The sequence below is a fragment of the Drosophila hydei genome, unplaced genomic scaffold, assembly GCF_003285905.1.
Source record: "Drosophila hydei strain 15085-1641.00,03,60 unplaced genomic scaffold, DhydRS2 tig00000250-arrow-arrow-pilon, whole genome shotgun sequence".
Taxonomy (NCBI): Eukaryota; Metazoa; Arthropoda; class Insecta; order Diptera; family Drosophilidae; genus Drosophila; species Drosophila hydei.
In genome coordinates, this window is record NW_022045696.1 from 1,839,630 (window position 1) to 1,860,064 (window position 20,435).

Below are 20,435 nucleotides of genomic sequence, written 5' to 3' on the forward strand. Positions count from 1 at the left end.
AATTTTTTTATTAATATGTACGAATTTTTTGCTTTTTTCGTAGCTCTCAACTTTCTGCTTGTTTTAATTGTAAACCTAAAGTTTAAATGTTAATTGTATTTCCCCCTCTTTTTTGTATTATATGAGTACTTTATATGGATGTATATGAAGCACTTGAATCTATATATATATATACATACACACATATATACATATGCATATATATCAAAATGGATATATCCAAAACGACCTCTTCTTTTTGTTAGTCTATTTTCTATTAATTATTATTATAAATATACATAAATAAATAATAAAAAAAAAACAAGATATGCGGTGTGCAAGTAAAAAAAAGAAACTAAATACATAATTGAATAAGAGAAATATTAAAAACAAGCAACTAAAGATCTATAACAAAACGTAAGAAAAGGCAACTAAGGAAATTGTATAACAATGTATTTTGATAATGAAATTAAATTTGTATTTTAAGCTCTTACTACATATACAACATAATTTAAATAAAAACGAAGAAAAATCAAAACGAATCTATTTTTTTCTCTCTGCATTAGCAAGGAATAACAACATACTGTTAGGCGTAACAGAAATTGAGCTTTCTGCTCGACAAAGAACTGCTTGATTTTTGAAAATAGCAGAATAATGTAAACTTAACATAACCATTTCGAGCTTAACAGCAAGTGCAGCCAGGAACCACATGCAATAAAACACTGTCGTTGCTTTCAATTTTCGTTTATTTTGAACTAATTTTGGTCATTAGCTTAAGTATATGCGTTTGCTAATGTTGTAAATTGTTGAATACTTGTTATGCTGTTACATTTGCTTATACATTTACAAGGTGGATTCAGCTATTTGGACTCTAAGAAAAACCGTTGGATTGGAGGGGTGGGTAACTCCTCATTAACATTTAACAGCTGCAACAACAACAAGCCTCGTTGGTTGGTGGGGTTTTTTTCTCTCTCTTTCTGTCTCTTCTTTTCTTTCGGCTTTCTGTAAAATATTTACAGTTTCTGCTGCGCCAGCTCCTCGATGGTTCGTGCATTGGTGAGCGTCACCCATAGCGGCGACTGAATGCTGGCCAGCGAATAGCTTTCGGCGGCGTCCAGCGACTGCGACTTGCGCATGGTGGCCGCTGTTGAGCTCTTGCTGCTGGTGTCGGCGCCGGCGCCGTGACGACGCTTTGAGTCTCGCTTGCCGACGCCGAACGCGATGCCCGCTTCGCTGGCCTGGCTGCTACTCGCAGCGCGAAGCTCCTGCAGCCGACTGCGACGTTTAGCCAGCGCCGCGGACTCGACCGATTCGCGCACGCTGCCCGCCTTACGCAGCGGCGGCGTCAGCGTCAGCGTCGATGACGTCGAATGCGGCGGCAGCAGCTGCATAGCCATGGCTGCCGTCTGCGGCTGCGCTGGCGGCGATGCCGACGACTTCGGCTGCTGCTGCTGTTGTGCAACTGCTAACTGTTAGCTCGAAGAGAAGGACATCTTATAGGAGGTGGTGTCCATAGGCGATTCGGGATTTATGATTTCGGTTTGTGTCTGCTCCACATCGCTGCAGCGCTCCTCCAGCACTGTGTCCAGCTCCACCGAGGTGAAGCCCTGGCTTAGGCTTCGTTCAGGACGTAAACTGATAGCTCGCGACGATCGGTAATCTAAAGCATTCGAAACAAATACGAAACGAAAAAAAAACAGAAGTAATTAAAATTAGTTAGAATTTCCTCAAATTGCCAGCGGCAAGCGAAATGGAAAATGTGAAATGTAAAATGTGAAATGAGCAAATGCTTGCATGTGGGCAAAAACGAAAACGTGCGACGACCAGATCGAGTTTAAGTTTAATGTGTATGTCAAAACGTGCAGAATACCCACACCACCCACACTGCCCATTACCAATCGCTGTCTCACAGGACGTGCGCACAGTGGGCTTAGTGAGCAGGTCAGCTTCACTACTTCTTACAGCAGCTCATGCTTTGTAACTTAAAAGTTATGTCAGCTAAATTACCCAAATCATTCTCTTGCAACGGTTAACTGTTAGGTGTTGTTGTGTGTCAGCTGCAGTTGAAAGTAAGGGCCATAAGTGCCCGTATGCTGCAGCTTAAAGTCAGGGAAATTTAATGGTTCATAGGCTGCAGTTTAAAATAAGGAATATTTAAAGTCAAGGAAATTTAATTTCCCAAGGCTGCAGCTTAAAATAGGGGAAATTGCTCAAAAGCTAGCTCTCTCTGCTTTTAATGACATATGTATGCATAGAACAACGCGTAATATGTTAATTAACAGCTTAAGCATTGACACTGTTAGGAATGATCCTTATGAGTTGTCTCAGCATTGGGGCACTGTAATTTGATTATTGCTGTTTAAACGCCATCCTATGTTAATTAACAGCGTAACGCGCTGCTAAGTGCACATCTATGCCCGTCAAACTGCAGCTTAAAGCTATGCAACATAAACGTGGCCAATTTAAATGTCTCAAAACATTACAAAAGCGCTATTTTGGCTGTTTTATTGCCTAATTTACATACGGCACACCACTGTGCACGGTCTGCTACTGGCTGCGTTTTGCGTAAAAGTTATTGTGGCGCTTATGCGGTGCTTGCGGTTATGCGTAATTGTTTTCAAAATTTATGCAAAAACGTAAATTTGCAACCATCAAAACATTTGCCTGGGACCTGGGCGGGCGGCGTGGGCGGGGCTAAACAAGTGTAATTTGCGGTTTGTCAACGTTTCGTTATCGTGTCACCTACATATATAATCACCATCATTATCAACATCATCATCATCATCATCATCATCCACAACAAGAACAGCTTCATCATCAGTCGCTGTAGTTGTTGTTGGACCTTCTCAAAGTGGCAGCAAACACCCGCAGCCAGCTGCCAGGCAAACACTGAATATGAAATTTACAGTTATAACAAGTTGGACTGCAATCAGCGAGTATGCCCGACTAGGAGAATACCCTGCTGCACGTGCATACATGACACTGATACACTGAAAGAAATTGCTCTGCGCTAAACCTCACTACAGTATGGCCTGGCTAAAGTGGAAATATGATTTCTAGATTTCTAGTACTTGACGTCCGTCCACGCTAGGCAGACTTTACAGTACATGACTTAATGAGCATTGCCAAGGCGATCTACTGGAACGCGCATACCACATGGCTGGCACGTGCACCTGCCACATGCACAGCCAGCAGATACCCTTTATTAGGTATATATTTAACAACAACAAAAATAAAAGAGGAAAAATGTCGTTGTGCACTGTGCAGGCGTGCGTGAAGGCGACTGGGATTCCTGACTAAGGAGCAGGAGGACCGGATCGGGGCCTGGCCAGGGGGCTGCTCTAGTGAAAAGACGAGTTTCCATTTTTGTTGTTCATATGCAAACGAGGACGAGCGCCCAAAGGTATGCAATGCAAATGCAAGCGGGTGGCAGGGGCAGTAAGGGGCACGGCTACAGCTTAACAGCTGTGCTTGACACATGCATAACAGCATAAATATCTCGTAGGGTGCGTGTGTGCGTGTGTGGCGGTCGCTTGCTCGCTTTCATTGAGTGCCGCCACAGTCGCAGCAGGCACTCAGCTTGAACTTTGACTCGGAGTTGTGCACACGTGCCACTCGTCCTGCTGCGTCGCGTCCCGTTTCGTTTCCTTTTGCCCATGTTTTTATATCCTATTTGTTGATGTAACACACTGGGTATAATGGACTGCTGCCTGCTGCCTGCTGCCTGCTCTCGCATGCAAGTGGGTCAAGTTTCGTTACAGCCGCTGCCACCTCCGCACCCCAAGGGCCTCACTAGTGGCAACAACCTTTATGTATTTGCCGTTAGTTTGGGCTTTTTCCTTATTTCCAGTTTTCATCTCTTTAATGAACACACGTCGCCGGTGATGCTTTGAAAAGCTTTGACTTCCGGCTTTTTCTGGTTTCTATTGAATTTTTGATTTTTCCGCTTTTTGTGCATTTGAAAACAAATGAGAATTTTCTAATATCTGAGCTCTGGCTTCAAAATTCCCAATGATGAATGAGAAGGGAAAAATTGTTTAGATTTCATTTGTTCTCACACTGTTTTGATACGTGCTAGGGAAATTCCCAAGAAATTGTACATGTGGGCTTTTTTTAAATATGGCACGAAAATACCCATGAAAACATTTCCCTTTGCTATGCATCGCCGACGCAGAGGCAGAGCCGTACAATAATTGAAACTTTTCAATTTAGATATATGAAAGAATTTTTGAAGATTTTTCTGGAATTTTCGCAGGAATTTTATTAACTTTTATATTTGTGCAATTTCGTATATCAGCGTAAAAAATATTTGAATATTCAAGTTTTAAGTGGAATGTGCCGCAAAGGTGGGAACACAATTTGCCGTGAGGAAGTGATGGGGTGAGGGGTGGGGTTGGTTGTTGAATAGCGACAGGCAGCCAGGTGTGTAAGTGTGTGCGTGTGTGTGTCCGCAAGTTTGCTTGCCAATTTTAAATGCAATTTATGCAAGAAAAACAAAGCGGGCAAATTGAAAATTGAAGCGGATTGAAGTTGGCTGCGATGAATCGCGCTCACTTTTCTCTACTTTCCTTTTGTTGCAACATGTTGAAGGTAAATAATAAACACTACGCTATGACAGACAGGCACATTAAGATCGATATATAAAGAAAATAAGAATGAGAGAGGGAGAGAGATCGAGTGAGAGTGAGGGAGACAGAGCGAGGGTGTGCTTGTGTGCTCTATGAGGTGTGAATGGGAGTCTAGAGAAATGCATTTATCATATAAGATATTCATATATATTATTTCGACAGATAATACGAGCTGTGAATAAAAATTGTATAAGTCCATATGGAAGAAGAAGAAGAAGTTGAAGAGAAACTATAAAATTTCGTACACACATTACAACATTCAAACTCACTAAGCCTATGAATTGGACTAAATCTGACCAGGCTGACAGCGTGGTCCTGCATATCATAGTTGCGCCGTCTGTCCCGCTCCCGGGCCAACTTGGCTCGACGTCGCAGGCAGCAGATCACAATCAGCGCCAATATCGGAAAGCCAAAGATGCACGAAACGATGGGTATGACAATCGATTCGGGTGAAACTGCAAGTAGACAAAGAACACTTGATCAATACTTGGTATACCCTGTAAATGGCGAAACTGTATGAGTAATTTCCCATTATATTAATAATAGATATGATAATATAATTACCTTAAAATGAAAAACGGAAAATGAAAGCGGGAGAGTGGAGGATAAAAGATGAAAGATGGAAGAGGGAAGATGAAAGAGGGAAGATTAAAGATGGAAGATAAAAGATAAAAGATAAAGATGAAAAATGTAAGATGAATTATGGAGGAGGGCCGAATAAAGATGAAAGATGCACAGGGAAGATGGAAGATGAAAGATGGAAGAAGGAAGATGAAAGAGGGAAGATTAAAGATGGAAGATTAAAGATGGAAGATAAAAGATAAAAGATGAAAGATGAAAAATGGAAGATGAAAGATGAAAAATGGAAGATGAATTACGGAGCAGGGCCGAATAAAGATGAAAGATGCACAGGGAAGATGGAAGATGAAAGATGGAAGAAGGAAGATGAAAGAGGGAAGATTAAAGATGGAAATTGGATGATGGAAGATGAAAAATATGATAAATAAAATATGGATTGAGAGTTTGAGATTGTGAGGGAATTATAAAAAAAGCAGACCTCATATGTAGAATAGAAGCTTAGAATAATTACAATAGCAGCACTTCGCACGGTTCAGGGTATCTGCAAGTCAGGCACTGCCAACTAGTGCAGTCTAACTTGCTTTTGTTATAGGTCAATGCTTAAGTGTATAATAAACGTCGCAGCTGGAAGTGGCTTATGAAAGTTGAAGTGTGCCTTCTCGAATACCCTGACAAAACTTGGACTGTTTGCTGGCAATGGCCCTGATACTGGGCTTCACTGACTTTGTTCTCTTTTATATATTATTACAATACTAAATGACGTTTGTGGGCGATTGGTTCCACTGAGTCTGCTCGAGCTGAGCAGAGAACTAGTAGAGCAATGGAGCTCCCTGGGAACTGAGGTTCTCAGCTCTGAACGTGACGAATAATAATTATTTTTTAGCTGAGCATAAAGCGAACCGAATCTAACTTGAGCTTTTCAGTTGAAATCTATGTGCTGGGCCTGGGCCTGGGCCTGGGCGTTTCCTTTATCAACCGCCCGTCGTGTTGGCCTTTGTGCATATTATAATGGTCTATTCAATAATTTTTAATGACCTGTGCAGTCAGTCGCCTGAATGCGGGCATCGCCTTTTTTTTCTGCTGCTGTTTTTTGTCTGCCTAATTGCTGCGGTCAAATACTAAAAGCCGCCGGTTTCCGTTGCCTGCCAGCGTAAACATAATCTCTAAATTATTAATGCATGACACACCCACTCACGCACGCACTTACGCACGCAGGGCAGCTGTCAGAAGCGCTGTAAAGTAGGCAACAGAATTGATCGCCTTTTTGTTTATCTGCTGCTCATCATTTGTAGGCCATCTTTTTGCCATGGAAGTGCCCCGATATGTGGGCAACACTTATTTACGCTGACAGGCGGCGCGCTGGGCGTGGCCAAGTTATGTGGGCCAAATGCCTTTTACGAGCCGTTGGCATCGTTTGCATTTGCCCTTCGCACGGCCCCACGGCCCCACGGCCCGCTGCCGTTTCTGGTCCATTTTCATTTTATATTTCCGTTTGGTTTTTTGCTTTTCTTTTTAAATTAATTTTCATCCGGTCGCGTGCAGATTTTAACCTGCTTTCAACTCTTTTTTTTTATCTCAATGATAAAGTGGCGGCTCTGCGGCTCAGTGGCTCAGTGGCGCAGCGAGTCACTGGCTGCCGGACAGGTCCGGCACCGTTGTCGATGCCATCACAATTCCACTTTCAATTTGTCTTTTGTTTATCTCCGCAGCCCAAACAAAGCCAACAAATTTGTTGCGATCCTCTCAGGGAAGCATTTTTATTAAGGTCCTTAGCCGATAAGCCACAGAAAACAATATATCTTCTAAGTATTCGCTATATAGGTTTGTATATCTGTGTGTTTGTGTGTGTGCCTTGTGTGTGTATTATGTATTTTTAGGCATTGAAATACTGCGATATGATTGTTCGAGTACACTGAGCCAAATTGGGGCTAAGTTTTTGTGAGAGTTACGGAAAGAGGGAAAAGGCAGGAGAAACTGAGAGAGAGGGAAAGAGATAGAGATGCAGAGTGAAAAGAGAAGATAGGCAGAGAGAGAGAGAAAGAGCGAGCAATTAATGGAGAGATAGAGAGAGAGAGAGAGAGAGAGAGAGAGAGATAGATAAATAGGGAAAGTGAGAGAGAGAAGTGAAGAGTGAGAGAAAGTGAAGGATAGAGAGAGAGAAAGAGAGACAGGCAGAAATAGAAAGGTAGAGCCAGAAACAGTACTGAAAGAGAGAGATACATACGGGGAGAGAGAGAGAGAGAGAGACGGAGAGAGAGCGCTACAAAGAGAGAGGCAGAGTAAAGCAAAGAGAGATAGGCAGACACAGAGAGATAGAGCCAGAAACAGTTACTGAGAAAGAGGGAGATACAGACCGAGAGAGACAGAGAGAGGGCGAGAGAGTTACAGAGAGATACAGACACAGAGAGTGAGAGAGAGAGAGAGAGAGCTGAGCATATTAAGATTTCTTTCATATGAAAGCAACTAATACGAAGCGTCTGCTCGTGTAGTTCTCTCAAGTCGCCAGCGATTTCGCTCAGTGCACGCTGACAGAGTGTTTGCTACTGTGGCTGCCGGCACGCCCACAATCCAGCTAAAATCATGCCAAGGCGGCAAAGCCAACACCACTTCCCCCTTCCCCCTTCCCCCCTCCACCGCAGCACCCACCCACCCAATCTAAGCCACAAAAATCCATGGCCCCAAAATGTTGTTGTGTCGTGTCCTAAATATAACTTGAAAGCGGCTGAAGGTGCGGGCAGGGCGCTGGGATTTGTCGAGGGGTGTTGGCTTAAAATGAATTTGGCAGCAGAGACAACGCCATGGCCAGCTGTTGATGCCGATGCCGATGCTGATGCTGCACTGGCTCCAACTGTTGACGCCGCGTGCCCTGCTTGACATTTATTGAATCCAATTAACGCCTTCAAAGTGACAGTTCAAATTTACACAAATTGATGGCCGAGTAGGGGCAGGGCCAGGCCCAGGGCCAGGGCTGGAAGACGCCTGCCAAGGGCTTGAGGCTGTTCACTTGGGGCTTGAGCAAAACTTGCCAAATAGAGAGACGCAAGGGTAGCAGCTGTGCCTCGACAAGCATTCGTTGCCGGAGCTGGATGCCTGAAGCACCGCCCCGCCCCAGCGCCCACCCGCAACTGTCTGTAATTTCTTGCTGACTCAATGGGCAGCAACGTTTGATGCTGGAAATATTCAATAAATACAATAAAAATTATGCGCCTCCACAGCCACCAAATCGAAATCGAATGTTTGCATATTTAAAGTCGACCGTGAAATGCGCCGCAACAACAACGGCGGCAGCAGCAGCAACAACAATTCAAATGTCTGATGAGCAGCAAAGCGAAAGAGAAATGTGACTTCGACTCGCTGCCTTTGTCTTAGAGATGAGCGCGTGCCACATGCGCCTCTGTGGCGCATGCGACGTGTTGCTGCTGTCTCTCTACTCTCTACTCTCTACTCTCTACTTTCTACTCTCTACGCGCGACGCGCGACGCGCGACGCGCGACGCGCTACTCTCTACTCTCTACTCTCTACTCTCTACTCTCTACTCTCTACTCTCTACTCTCTACTCTCTACTCTCTACTCTCTACTCTCTACTCTCTACTCTCTACTCTCTACTCTCTACTCTCTACTCTCTACTCTCTACTCTCTACTCTCTACTCTCTACTCTCTACTCTCTACTCTCTACTCTCTACTCTCTACTCTCTACTCTCTACTCTCTACTCTCTACTCTCTACTCTCTACTCTCTACTCTCTACTCTCTACTCTCTACTCTCTACTCTCTACTCTCTACTCTCTACTCTCTACTCTCTACTCTCTACTCTCTACTCTACTCTCTACTCTCTACTCTCTACTCTCTACTCTCTACTCTCTACTCTCTACTCTCTACTCTCTACTCTCTACTCTCTACTCTCTACAATCTACTCTCTACTCTCTACTCTCTACTCTCTACAATCTACTCTCTACTCTCTACTCTCTACTCTCTAATTTTCCCATTATCATCTATGCAATCGAAGCTCTCTTTTAGTTCGTGCTCGATGAGTCACGCTGTCAGCTCTGCGCGTAGCTCTGGCAAACAGTCGGCGGCGCTGGGTTAGACTGCGCCGGGTTCAAGTTGAAGGCCCGCTGCTTGGCTTGGTGAAGCTTTTAGAGCAGTTGCTGCTGAAAGTTGGGACAAGCGCTTCAGGCAAATGCTGCAAGTGAACTACTTAGTCGTACTCTCCCATTGCCGGGGGCGCACTGTACTTGGCATAGTTTGCCAAACAGAGACGCAAACGAAGACGAAGCGAAGGAACGCAAGTGCCGAGGCAAGCAAGAGTGTAAGCCACTTAGTGAAGAGTGTTGGAAAGTGCTTAAAGGAAAGTCAATCAACTGTCAACACTTGCTAATGGTGCGAATAACTGTTTGGAATGGGTGCGTGGCAGCCTCACGATTTCAGCGACAAATGCAACATATTTTTCTTGAAAAGAAAATAAAAGAAAAAAAAAACAACAACAGAAATAAATGAAGTCAGTCGGCGGCACAGCTGCTGCACAGCCTTCGTCAAGTGTGCAACACTTTACGGCAAGCGCAAAGCTCATTAAATTAATCTCGAGCAAGGGCTTTTAGCTTATAATTGATTACTGCACCTTGGCGCTGCCTTTGAAAACTTTCTAATCCCTAAAACGTGCTTTCAACTTTTCTCATTTAATGAAAAGATCCTTCGGGCAGCATCAGTCCCCCCTTAATCCAAATCATATGCAATGTGTTTTCGATTTGTTATTTTTTGAGCCAAGAGCTTGAAGACAAAACTTTGCTTCAAGAAATTTACATTTTGATTGACAATGTAAATAATATAAATAAGAATTCATACACGAATTGCTTGAAATCATATTGCAGGTCAGCAAAATGAAGGAAGTGCTCAGAGCTGACTGATTTACTGACTGAGTGACCGATTGATGATTGACTAATTGACTGATTGAAAGACTAACTCCTTGGCATAAAACTGTCTGACTGACTGGCTGGCCTGATTGAACAGCTAGCTGCCTGGATGGATTGACTGGTTAACCTGGCTGATTGAGTGATTGACTGTTTGATTGACTTACCTCACTGATTTACTATGCAAATCACTGCCTTACTGATTGTCTGATTCATTGACTGGTTGAGTGACTGATTGAATGCCTGTTTAGTTGACTGTTGAGCTAACTGATTGATCAACTTAACTGACGGATTGACTGTCAGTCGGCTGGCTGATTGAAAAGCAGTTTATCTGATGAACTGATTGACAGACGGAGTAAGCGAAGTGTCTGACTGATTGACTGGTTGAGTGATTGCCTGATTGACTGCTCAAGTGATTGACTAACTGATTGATTGATTGATTGGCTGAGTGTTTGATTAAAAACTTGTTTGACTGATTGACTGTGTGTGTGTGATTGATTGACCAACTAATGCACTTAGTAGGTGATTGACTAGCTGTTTGATTGATTGATTGACAGTTAACACGTTGTCTGATTAGCTGATTCAGCGATTGATTGTCTGATTGATCGACCGCTTGACTGATGACTGGATGATTAACTATTTGATTGATGACTGACTGTTTGATTGAAAAGCTGTTTGATTGCTTGGCTGACTGATTGACTAAATCAGCGATTGACTGACTGTCTGATAGATTGACTCGTTGAGTAAATACCTGATTGACTGTTCAAAAGATTGATTAACTGACTGATTGACTGTTTGATTGATATGCCGCTTGACTGATTGGTTCGCTGACTGACTGTGTGAATGAAAGACCGACCGATTTATTGATTGGTCGACTGATTGACAGACTGACTTATTGAACAACTTGACTTAGTAGGTGATTGACTAGCTGACTGATTGATTGACCGTTGTCTAACTAGCTGATTGAGTGACTGATTTGCAATTTTAGAAGCGACTAATTGAGAGTGTTATAGCTGGAGTCCGCACAGTATTTAGTTTATGTCAGTTAAAGGTATTTTGTCACTAGGCTTTATTAGTGGTTAAAGCCCAAAATGTCTTTCAAATGCAACTTTTGCCAAATTTGAGTTTATTTTCTAAGCAAATTTTTGCTGCAACGAAACTATTTGTGATAAGCATTCTGCTAGCAGCACAATCTGCTTTCCGATATACATATTTTGCGAACTATCCGGCGCAAAATACTTGCTACATATTCGCCTGCAACATGCTGCAGCACTAGCCGCTTGAGGAAATATTTTCATGCAGAGTTTTTGTGGCACTCATGTCGCCTGGAGCTGTGAAGCAAGGTGGGGGTGGGAGTGGGGGCGCCTGGCGGGCCAAACAATTTCATTGAATGAAATTTACGCACTTCGCTTTTGTTGTATGTATTTTATTGTTGTCTTGTTGCTGTGGAAATGGACAAGTTTGCTGGCTTTTGTCGAAAAGTATTTTTATGTCAGCCTCGTCCGCCCATAAAGATAGGCCGGAGGCGAATGAAAGCGCTGACAATGTCGCTGCGCGTTGCTGATATGAACAGATAAGCGACATGATTAGGATATGAGATATTAACGTCGACAACGATGACGACGACGTCGTCTTTCTGATTTGTCTTAATGGGAGCAAACTGAGTCAGCATTCAGCTCTCCCTCTCGGCTCAACTTTGTGGAGCCCGGAGCCACGTTAAGAGCTGGCGCTTAAAATAATCATCGGTTCGAGTCGCGTTAATATCCGACCAAACTCTGCAATTAATGCGACTTAAACTTGCCTAATTGCTGCATTAGGCCCAAGGGTCGTAAGGTCGTAAGCTCTCGCGCTCTCTCTCTCTCTCTCTTTGCCTACCTTACAATATGCATCGCTCTGTCTTGCTCTAAATTACACTTGCCCCAATTGCCGAACGAAGCTTGCACTGCTACCATAAGTGCAAAGACAGGACAAAGTATGCTGGACGCGCAGTTACCCTGTAGCAGTTCCAAGTCGAAATCATCGAAATACTTATATGATGGCAACGAGTCCCAGGCTAGTCCATAGCTGAGTCTGAGCAGCCAGCAATACCTCTAATAGTATTTCGTATAAGCTCATAGTTCTTCAACATTTCAGTGTGCTTCCACTTAGACTGCCCCAACCCTTATCTTTATCGATAAATATCGCACTTTGAAGGAAACTTCTCTAAGCTTCTGTGCCCTATTCCATTAGCTTGTGCCTACAAGTCGCTGACCTCCATTTAATTGATAGTCGATGCTCAGACTGATTAAATATGTATATACACACATGAACAGGCAGCAGTCAGCAGGCATTTAAATATATAACACACACATAGATATGTATATATAGTATATATATCGACATATTGAAGGGATTTCAATTACTTTTGCACATTGCTACCCCTTTCACCCCTTGCTCCGGCATACAGGGTATATTGAAAGAAGTAGAGCCGTCTGTGGGCAAAAAATTGGGGGCTTATATTGTCTATTGCCAGCCGCTTTGCTATCGGAGCCACTGGGGATAATGAGCGAATGGATGGTATTATGCAAATTAGCCCCTAATTGGGCCTGGCACGCGACTTCGTCCCTTCGTCCGTCCGTCCGTCCGAAGGTTTCTCCGACTCGCTGTCTGTTTGTCAGTCTAAATGGCTGAGTTGATTTGATTATTGAAGGGGCGGCGGCAGGGGCGTGGCAGGCTGTTCGCTGACAGAAATTGATGTGCGAAGCGTGCTAATCAGCAGTCGAGCGAGTGGCGAGTGGCGATTGGCGATTGGCAACTGCTGCATTCGAATTGGTTGACCACATTATTGAGCCTAGCGCCGAATAGGACTTAAGTCAGTTAAGTTATGATTAACTGGCAGCTGCGTTGACAGCCCCAAAAAGCAATTGGCCAAGGACTTAACAAGTGAAGCGTTCGATGATCTATTAAATGCGTTGCGTCTAAGTGGAAGTCCGCTGGGAGTCGAGAGTACTTCAACAAAAAGGTCACCGGCTTACGTTGGCTTAAACAGCAGCATTATCTTTACCCTGGCGTGCGAACTTTGCGACAACTACAAACACATGCCCAACACAGGCATAAATAGTCTAATCATAAGCTGTGCTTCACTGGAACACGTTCTCCTAAGGGACAGTTGCCTACTCCATCAACTGGCCACGCTGTCGAGCGACTTTCATGCATATGTCAATAGGCCATACAACTTAATGAATCTCTAACTATATTGCTCAAAGGTCAAAGGTGATTTGTCATTATATATGATATAAGTAAACTGGCCCATTATCTGTGACTAAGTATGGCACACAAAGCACTAGTTCATGCCTAATGGAAGCCAAGCACTTAGCCCCGATGAGAGCTCCAGCTGGCACAGCAATACCAAGGAGCGCAAAGCTAGGCGCTGTCAATGTGTGGATAGTTTCGAATAACAATGGCAATGTGAGGATATTATGTCTCTGTTACTGGTGAAACAGTTCAGTTCAGCTGAATCTCCGTTTACTCATTTGTTGAGCCTCAGTTCCTTCAAAGAACCTAAGTGTTTTATGTGCAAGCGAAACGGACAGACGAAGCTGGTTAAGGCGCCTCAAACGTTGATGCTTCATGAGCCACAATTCAGTCCAAACTTACTTGAATGAGGTATAAATCGTGGATTTCTATTAATTTTAACTTATCTTTAGCTACGGCTTACTCAACGCCCTGAATGCTCAGGCGAGCTGCTTTATCAAAAATTTCAAATTTCAAATCAGTTTTCGCGATCTGTGACGTCCCCATTAGACTTAACCATACGACTATGCAGTACAGATTTTTGGGTATGCCTGATAATACCCTTCCTTTGGCTTTAATGGCAGCTTTTACAACAGCGTTTAAGTGTCAAATGATATATTTCTATAGAATACACCCCCGTGGACGTATTCAAACGGAAGATATCAGATACAGATTTGTGTATCGCTTTCAGATTTCACATGCTTCGCATTCATACGGACAGGCGCACACTTCACCAACCCTCTATATTCTTTTCACTTCCTGAACGAGTGTTAAAAATATGCCATACAATGAAATATTTCGCCCACCATCTCAGCCATCGCAACACTTGTTATGGAAGTGGCAATGGCACAACTAAAGTCGGACGTGACACAAATAGAATTCAATCGCATCTGTGATTCTATTAAAAGAACTCCAAGAGCTGCCAGAATAAATATGAATAGGCGGACCAAGCGGACGAACGAATGGATGGATGGATGGACGGACGGACGGACGGACAGGCAGACGGAAGAACGGACAGATAGTGGGACAGACAGACAGACGTAAGGAAGGACGGACTGAGTCTTACAAGCGGACGGATAGATAGACAGACAGACGAAAAGCCAGATGGACAGACACATAGTCGAGTAGACGGACGGATGAACAGACAGACGAACGAACGGACGGACAGACGAAAAGCCAGAGGAACATGCAGATGTATAGACAGATAGTCGGAAGGACGGACGAATAGACAGACGGACAAAATAAAGAACGTACAGACAGATAGTCGGCGAGACGTGCGGACGGACACGTAGATAGACCGACGGAAGGACGGATGGACAGATGGAAGGAAAGATGGACCGATAGACATATGTACAAAAGGACAGACAGAGGGGTAGTAGGACTGACCGACAGACGAAAGGACGGACAAACAGACACTCTATACGTTTGTCTGTTCGTCCGTCTGTCTATCTGTCCGTCCTTCCGTCTGTCTGTTCGTCCGACCGTCTCACCGACTATATCTGTGTTCGTTCTTCAGTTTGTCCGTCGGTCTATTCGTTCGTCCTTCCGACCATCTGTCTATACATCTGCGTGTCCCTCTGGCTCTCCGTCTGCCCGTTCCGACTAGACGAACAGAGAGACAGACTACGCTAATTGGATTCGCATGCATATTTTCTCCTAATCAAAACTCGCCCTTACAACAAGTTTAGGCTATACATATAAATTGCGGAACAGACTGCCACATCGTATATCGCCTTGAGATCAGCTGGCAACATTGGTCTTAACCAGTCTCAGTTTGATTACAAAATAAAAGATAAAAGCTAAAATGAAATACTCTAAAAACAGCATTTAAAATGCATTCAAAACATATATTAGAAATTTGATGTCATTGAAATAAATGTTTGTATAACAGATATTTGAATGTTCCATTAATGAAATTGAATTCTATTATATGATAATTATATCTAATACTGTCTCTCGTAGTCGTGATCAAGAGTTCATACATATCAAATGGAGTGGGATGTATCTACTTTATTCCAACGCGCTCTGGCCCTTGCGGGGCCAGCACATCAGCCGAGTCAACAAGCATTAGAATAGCCATTAGCAGATGCAGCAACTGAATTGTGATTTGGATTTGGTAAGTGGAAACCGCTTGACTCACCCGTTGGATATAGGATGATGGTGGTGGCTCGATTCTTGTTGCCGGCCGCAATGATGGTGGCCATCGTCTGAGCTGGGAATGTGGTGGCCGGGCCACTCGTCTCCGGCAGATTGGTGATGGCGCTGCTCAGCACTGTGCTGGCGGCCGTGGTCGAGGACTCGATGAAACCGACTGACGACGACGACGGCGACGACGTGACATTAAATGCATTGTACATATCCTGGCCAGGGTTGTCGCTGTCATTGGCCGTGGCATGCACGCTGCCATTGGCATGGGGCAGCTGCCGGATCCGCTGCCCGCTGGCCACGCCTGTGCCCAGGCCGCCATGAAGCAGCAGGGTGGTCAATGTGCTGCGCTGGCCGCCCATTGTGGCCAGCGTGCGATTCAGCAGCGTCTTCATATTGCCTGTTGTCGCCTGCAGCAGTTTGGACGTTAGATTTGTGGCCGTCGTGGGATTTGGACTGTCCGTTCGTCCGGCTCTCTGACCCTCTGACCCGCTGGCCAGATTATTAATGATGCTTGCGGTTGTTGCGGTCATATTGTTTAATAATTTCGCAGCATAATCGTAAATTTCAATGAGCATTTGGTGGCGCGCCTCCGCTTCCCTTACGCCTGCTAGCCACGCCCACTCCGAATCCTCCCTAGCCCAGCTGCTGTTGCGGCTTCAGCTGTCTGCAAAGAGAAATTCGCAAAATTGGAAGCATTGGCTCGACTGCTAATTGCTTTAATGAATCATCCGTTTGACCTCTGGGGCTTTATTTCAGTGTTGGCAAGCGTCCACTGACGCTTAAGGCGCGCTTACGCCCACCGCCCACCGCCCACCGCCCACTGGTCACTGGTTGACAACTAGCTTAGCCGGCTCTGGCTGACCACTGGGAATTCACGGCTCCTCATGTCGCCACTTGGCTAATCCTTATCTACGAGTCAAGTTTTCTCGGCCTGTCACTGCCTCAGCTTTTGCTAGCACAATATCATTTAACCTCATGTCAACTCTGACAGGCACTGTATATCAATTGCGCTGTTACTTGGACAACATGAAGGTAATACGTATTATCTAAGAGTCATATTGTCACTATATCTCTGTATAGTCTATATACTTACTTTTTCATAGAAATAAATGTGATCTTTATGACGCTGGAGTGGGGCCCGGCAAGAGCCATATTATTATCGATAACTATTTTGCTGCTGCTCTTTAAGTTATCGATAGCATTCAGCTGTCGAAATGTTTGTTGGATCTTAAGCTAACAGCTAGACGGAGTGAGCTGAAGTCAGTTGCTTGAGGCAGTGAATAGCAATCAGTATTTCAGAAGCCCTCAATTAAAATAAAGTCAAGCACAGCCCAGGCATCGCTAGGCAACCATTTGACTCATCTACTCTGCCTCACAATGTGGCATGAATGTAGCTTTCAAATAAAATCTGAATCGAACTACTATGACAAACCATGTTTGGTTTATTGCAATTTGTTTGCCAACTGCTCTTATTTGGTCAGCCCATACAATCAGAGGCTTTGCCTTCTGTTTTTGATCTGTTTCCATATTTCAATTGAAATATTTAACTGCTTTAGTCGAATGCAGGTTTTCGTACACGAGTTCGTATACTAGTTAGCTGTATACACTATGTGATTGGAGTCGAGCAACTCAGAGCTAAATTGCTTGCTTTTAACTAACGTACCTAATGGGTATTATAATAATATATTTGAAGCTTGCGCAGTTCCGATTTGCACTATATAATTTCAGTATATATCTGTATCTAATATGCTCCATCTTTTACTCGATCTCATTGTAGCCGGAACTCATTGAAATTAGAATATGCTAATGTCATACCAAATGCATTAGCAGTTTATCATTTGCTTGTTATCGATAAAAATCGATCATTTGGTCTCGATTTTTAAGCCTAGCCTGAATACCACATAACATGTAGACACGCAAATTGCTGTGGGGGCATTGGATACACAGCTTGCTCTACTTTCGCATTATGGATGCCTTCCGCTCTTTATCCCAAAATTTGCCATGAATTCTTTTTCTAATACATTTGCATGTCTTTATTGCACTGTGAAATTTTGATCGAGTAATTCTAGAAATTCCAGAAAAATTTCAAACAAGCTGAGTACAATTGGAAGTGCAGCTCTGCGCTGAGTTCAAGGTATCGCCTAGTCGGTCACTCCCCACTGGAGCACTCTCACTTGTGCTTCTTTTTTAGGTCGGACTCTGAATGGAATCTGATTTATTTTCATTGCACAAAAACTGAGCAATTGAAAGTTTGAAAGTTGCATGCGGCTATATATAGATTGGCTGAGAGTTTCTGTTTTATTTGATAGCTTTGCAACTGTGCCATGTGTAGTGCCTCCGCCAGCACACAAACAATAGCATATGTGAAATGGAACATAAAAGGTGCCCCAACCATCCTATCCCTCTGCTGCTCCACTCCATTGGAGGGGCCAATCAAGCGGGCAATCCACAGGCCGCCAATTGCTCCTGCCCCTCTCATCGTCTCTATGACCGCCGGCAAATGGCACTCGAAGCTGAAGTTGATGCTGAAACTGGAGGACACTTTGGCGACAACGGGGCCATAAAAATATGTTAACTAGTATTGTGCATAAGTGTGTGTGTGTGTGTGTGTGCTGGCCATGGCCAATGCCAACTAGCTTCATTACCAGCAAAAGCGAATTCGATTCAATTGAACGCAAACTAAACCAAAAGGAAACGAATCCAATCGAAATGGAAATCCAAACAATGTAAGAAAACTCATCCAAACGCGCTTCCTATGCCACACACACACACACACACACACACACACACACACACGCCCATGCGATGACTGCCGCCTCCAACATGGCCGAGACGGACTAAGCGATGCAGCCCAACAGCACTCAGCGCCCATATTTAATTGGTCTATAAATGCCTCGCAATTGAGTCTTAAATTGTGAATTGTTTTTCTTTATTTTTCGGTTCGAAAGCTCTCAAAATTCTTGCCTCGTTGTATTTGCTGTTTTAAGTGTTCCAACACTTGTTTTAAATATTTTTGTACTTGAAATAATTGAAAAGGAAATTCCTCTTTTAATTACCTGAATTTTATGGAGGACACTTTACTTTAATTAAATATAATATATTAATTTATATCTTTAATATTAATTTTCTATTTTTACTCATTTAATCAGCTTTAGCTTCATATCTCACATTTCTGACCCAATCTCAATACTTCTAATTTAGAGTTTTATTCTATGGATTTAACTAAGTTTAAGTTTAGCTCGAGTATTACGTAAATTGATATTTTTTTAAAGCCAGATTTTAGCTTTTTTACTAAATTCAATTATCTTTATTTATTATTTATTTATTTATTTATCTTTATCTTTATTTTTTTTTTTATCTTTTTTGAACCCACATTTTAACTCATTATTATTATTATTATTTATAACTTTATCTTAAAAGTCTGAAGTTTTTATTTATTGGCTTACAATTTTTAGCTATATTTTTTAATAAATCTGTATTCAAAATTCCAATTTCAAATGCGAATTTTTACCAGGATTATTTAAGTCTTTTCGACTGGTAAAGATTAAATTATTTATGCAAATTCTTGACTTAAGCAATTCAAGAGGGAAATTTATAATTTAGAGCTTGGCTTTCATATGAAAAAGAAAATATCTGATCTGATACATTCAGAAAAAAACTTAGCTATCGAAACGAAATTCGAAAAAGATCGAGCTAAAGGCTTGAATTTATCATTCATGCAGTGCTCAGGTGACGGCATGCGTTGCTATACGTACCGTTATGTGTCCGTTGGCTGCTGCTGTGGTGTCCGCTCAATGTGGCCACTTTCACTTGTGCCACATAATTTTGTACTTTTATTGCGGCAATTTGAGCACAAGAACAAAAATAACAAACACACACAGGCACGGGCACACGCACGCGAGCAATTTGCATAAGCGTCTTGTGCGGACCGTTACTTTTGTCTAATGGCTCTTGGCGTTTTACGTGTTCGGTCGCGCGCTCGCTGTTCTTAATGCTTTGATTCGCTTCGTGCTCGATGCTTGGGCAACTGTCGCGTCGCATTCGCCGTCGCTTTGTGAGCCGCCGCTGCGCTGCCGACGCGCTTTTATAGCCGGCTCCTTGTTAAAGGGAAATAATTCGTTTAAGCATTCGACTGCGTAAAGAGCGCAAATTTCCCACAAAGAGCATTGGAAGGCAAGCGATGCGGTACTTTTGCTCTTCAGAGAGGCACACATACACTGGAATGCCACAGCCGATTCAAGTATGAGTATTTCTGGCTGCGTTTAGAACTGTCAGATCCGTTCACGCATACATATACACATGTTAAGTATATGAAATGTATAGCAGATAGACAAACAATTCATTGGGCTCTGCAGCAATCGTGCTTTATGGCCGATATGTTGATTATGAACTGTTGAAATATGCTCAAGTTTCATATATTTTTGTGCTTTGTTTGAAATCTTTTGTCTTTTGTTGATTTTTGGCAATAAATATTCGTATATTTATGATTATTTATTGTTCTTAGTTGCACCTAACCTCACTCTCGATAGCATGCACTCGTTTTTAATCAATTGATGCTCGTTCGACAAGCGCAAAGAGTATATGGGTTTTTAGCAAACCCGTCTGATATGCCCAATATATGCCCTATACATATGTAAGCTAGACAGCTGAAACTTAGCCTGTATACTCGGGTATACAATGCTTAGAGATATAGTATTATATATACATATTATCTATGTATTAAAGAACCCGATTCTCCAACGTCATATAGCTAGAATCTTCAAGTTTTCTGAGCTCCTCGACAGCCAGAGCTAGACTTTCATGCTTTTGGCGCCTGAACGAGCATTGAGCAGTCGCTAACGCCCGACTGCCGCAATCTTGGCTGTTTCTCGTTTGCTTAAGTCTCATTTGTTATTTCGCACTTCTCCATTTGTGCCTTTTAAT

General features: G+C 43.1%; 1 protein-coding gene across 1 annotated transcript; it reads right to left on the minus strand.

Annotated features, from left to right (window-relative positions):
* Positions 1 to 716: 716 nt before the first annotated feature.
* On the minus strand, positions 717 to 19,550 carry LOC111602049. The gene is given in 4 exon segments (XM_023318959.2): positions 717 to 1,639; positions 4,877 to 5,062; positions 15,505 to 16,176; positions 19,268 to 19,550. Coding segments are annotated over 3 exon segments (1,416 nt in total). The 5' UTR covers positions 16,088 to 16,176; positions 19,268 to 19,550; the 3' UTR covers positions 717 to 992.
* Positions 19,551 to 20,435: the final 885 nt, after the last annotated feature.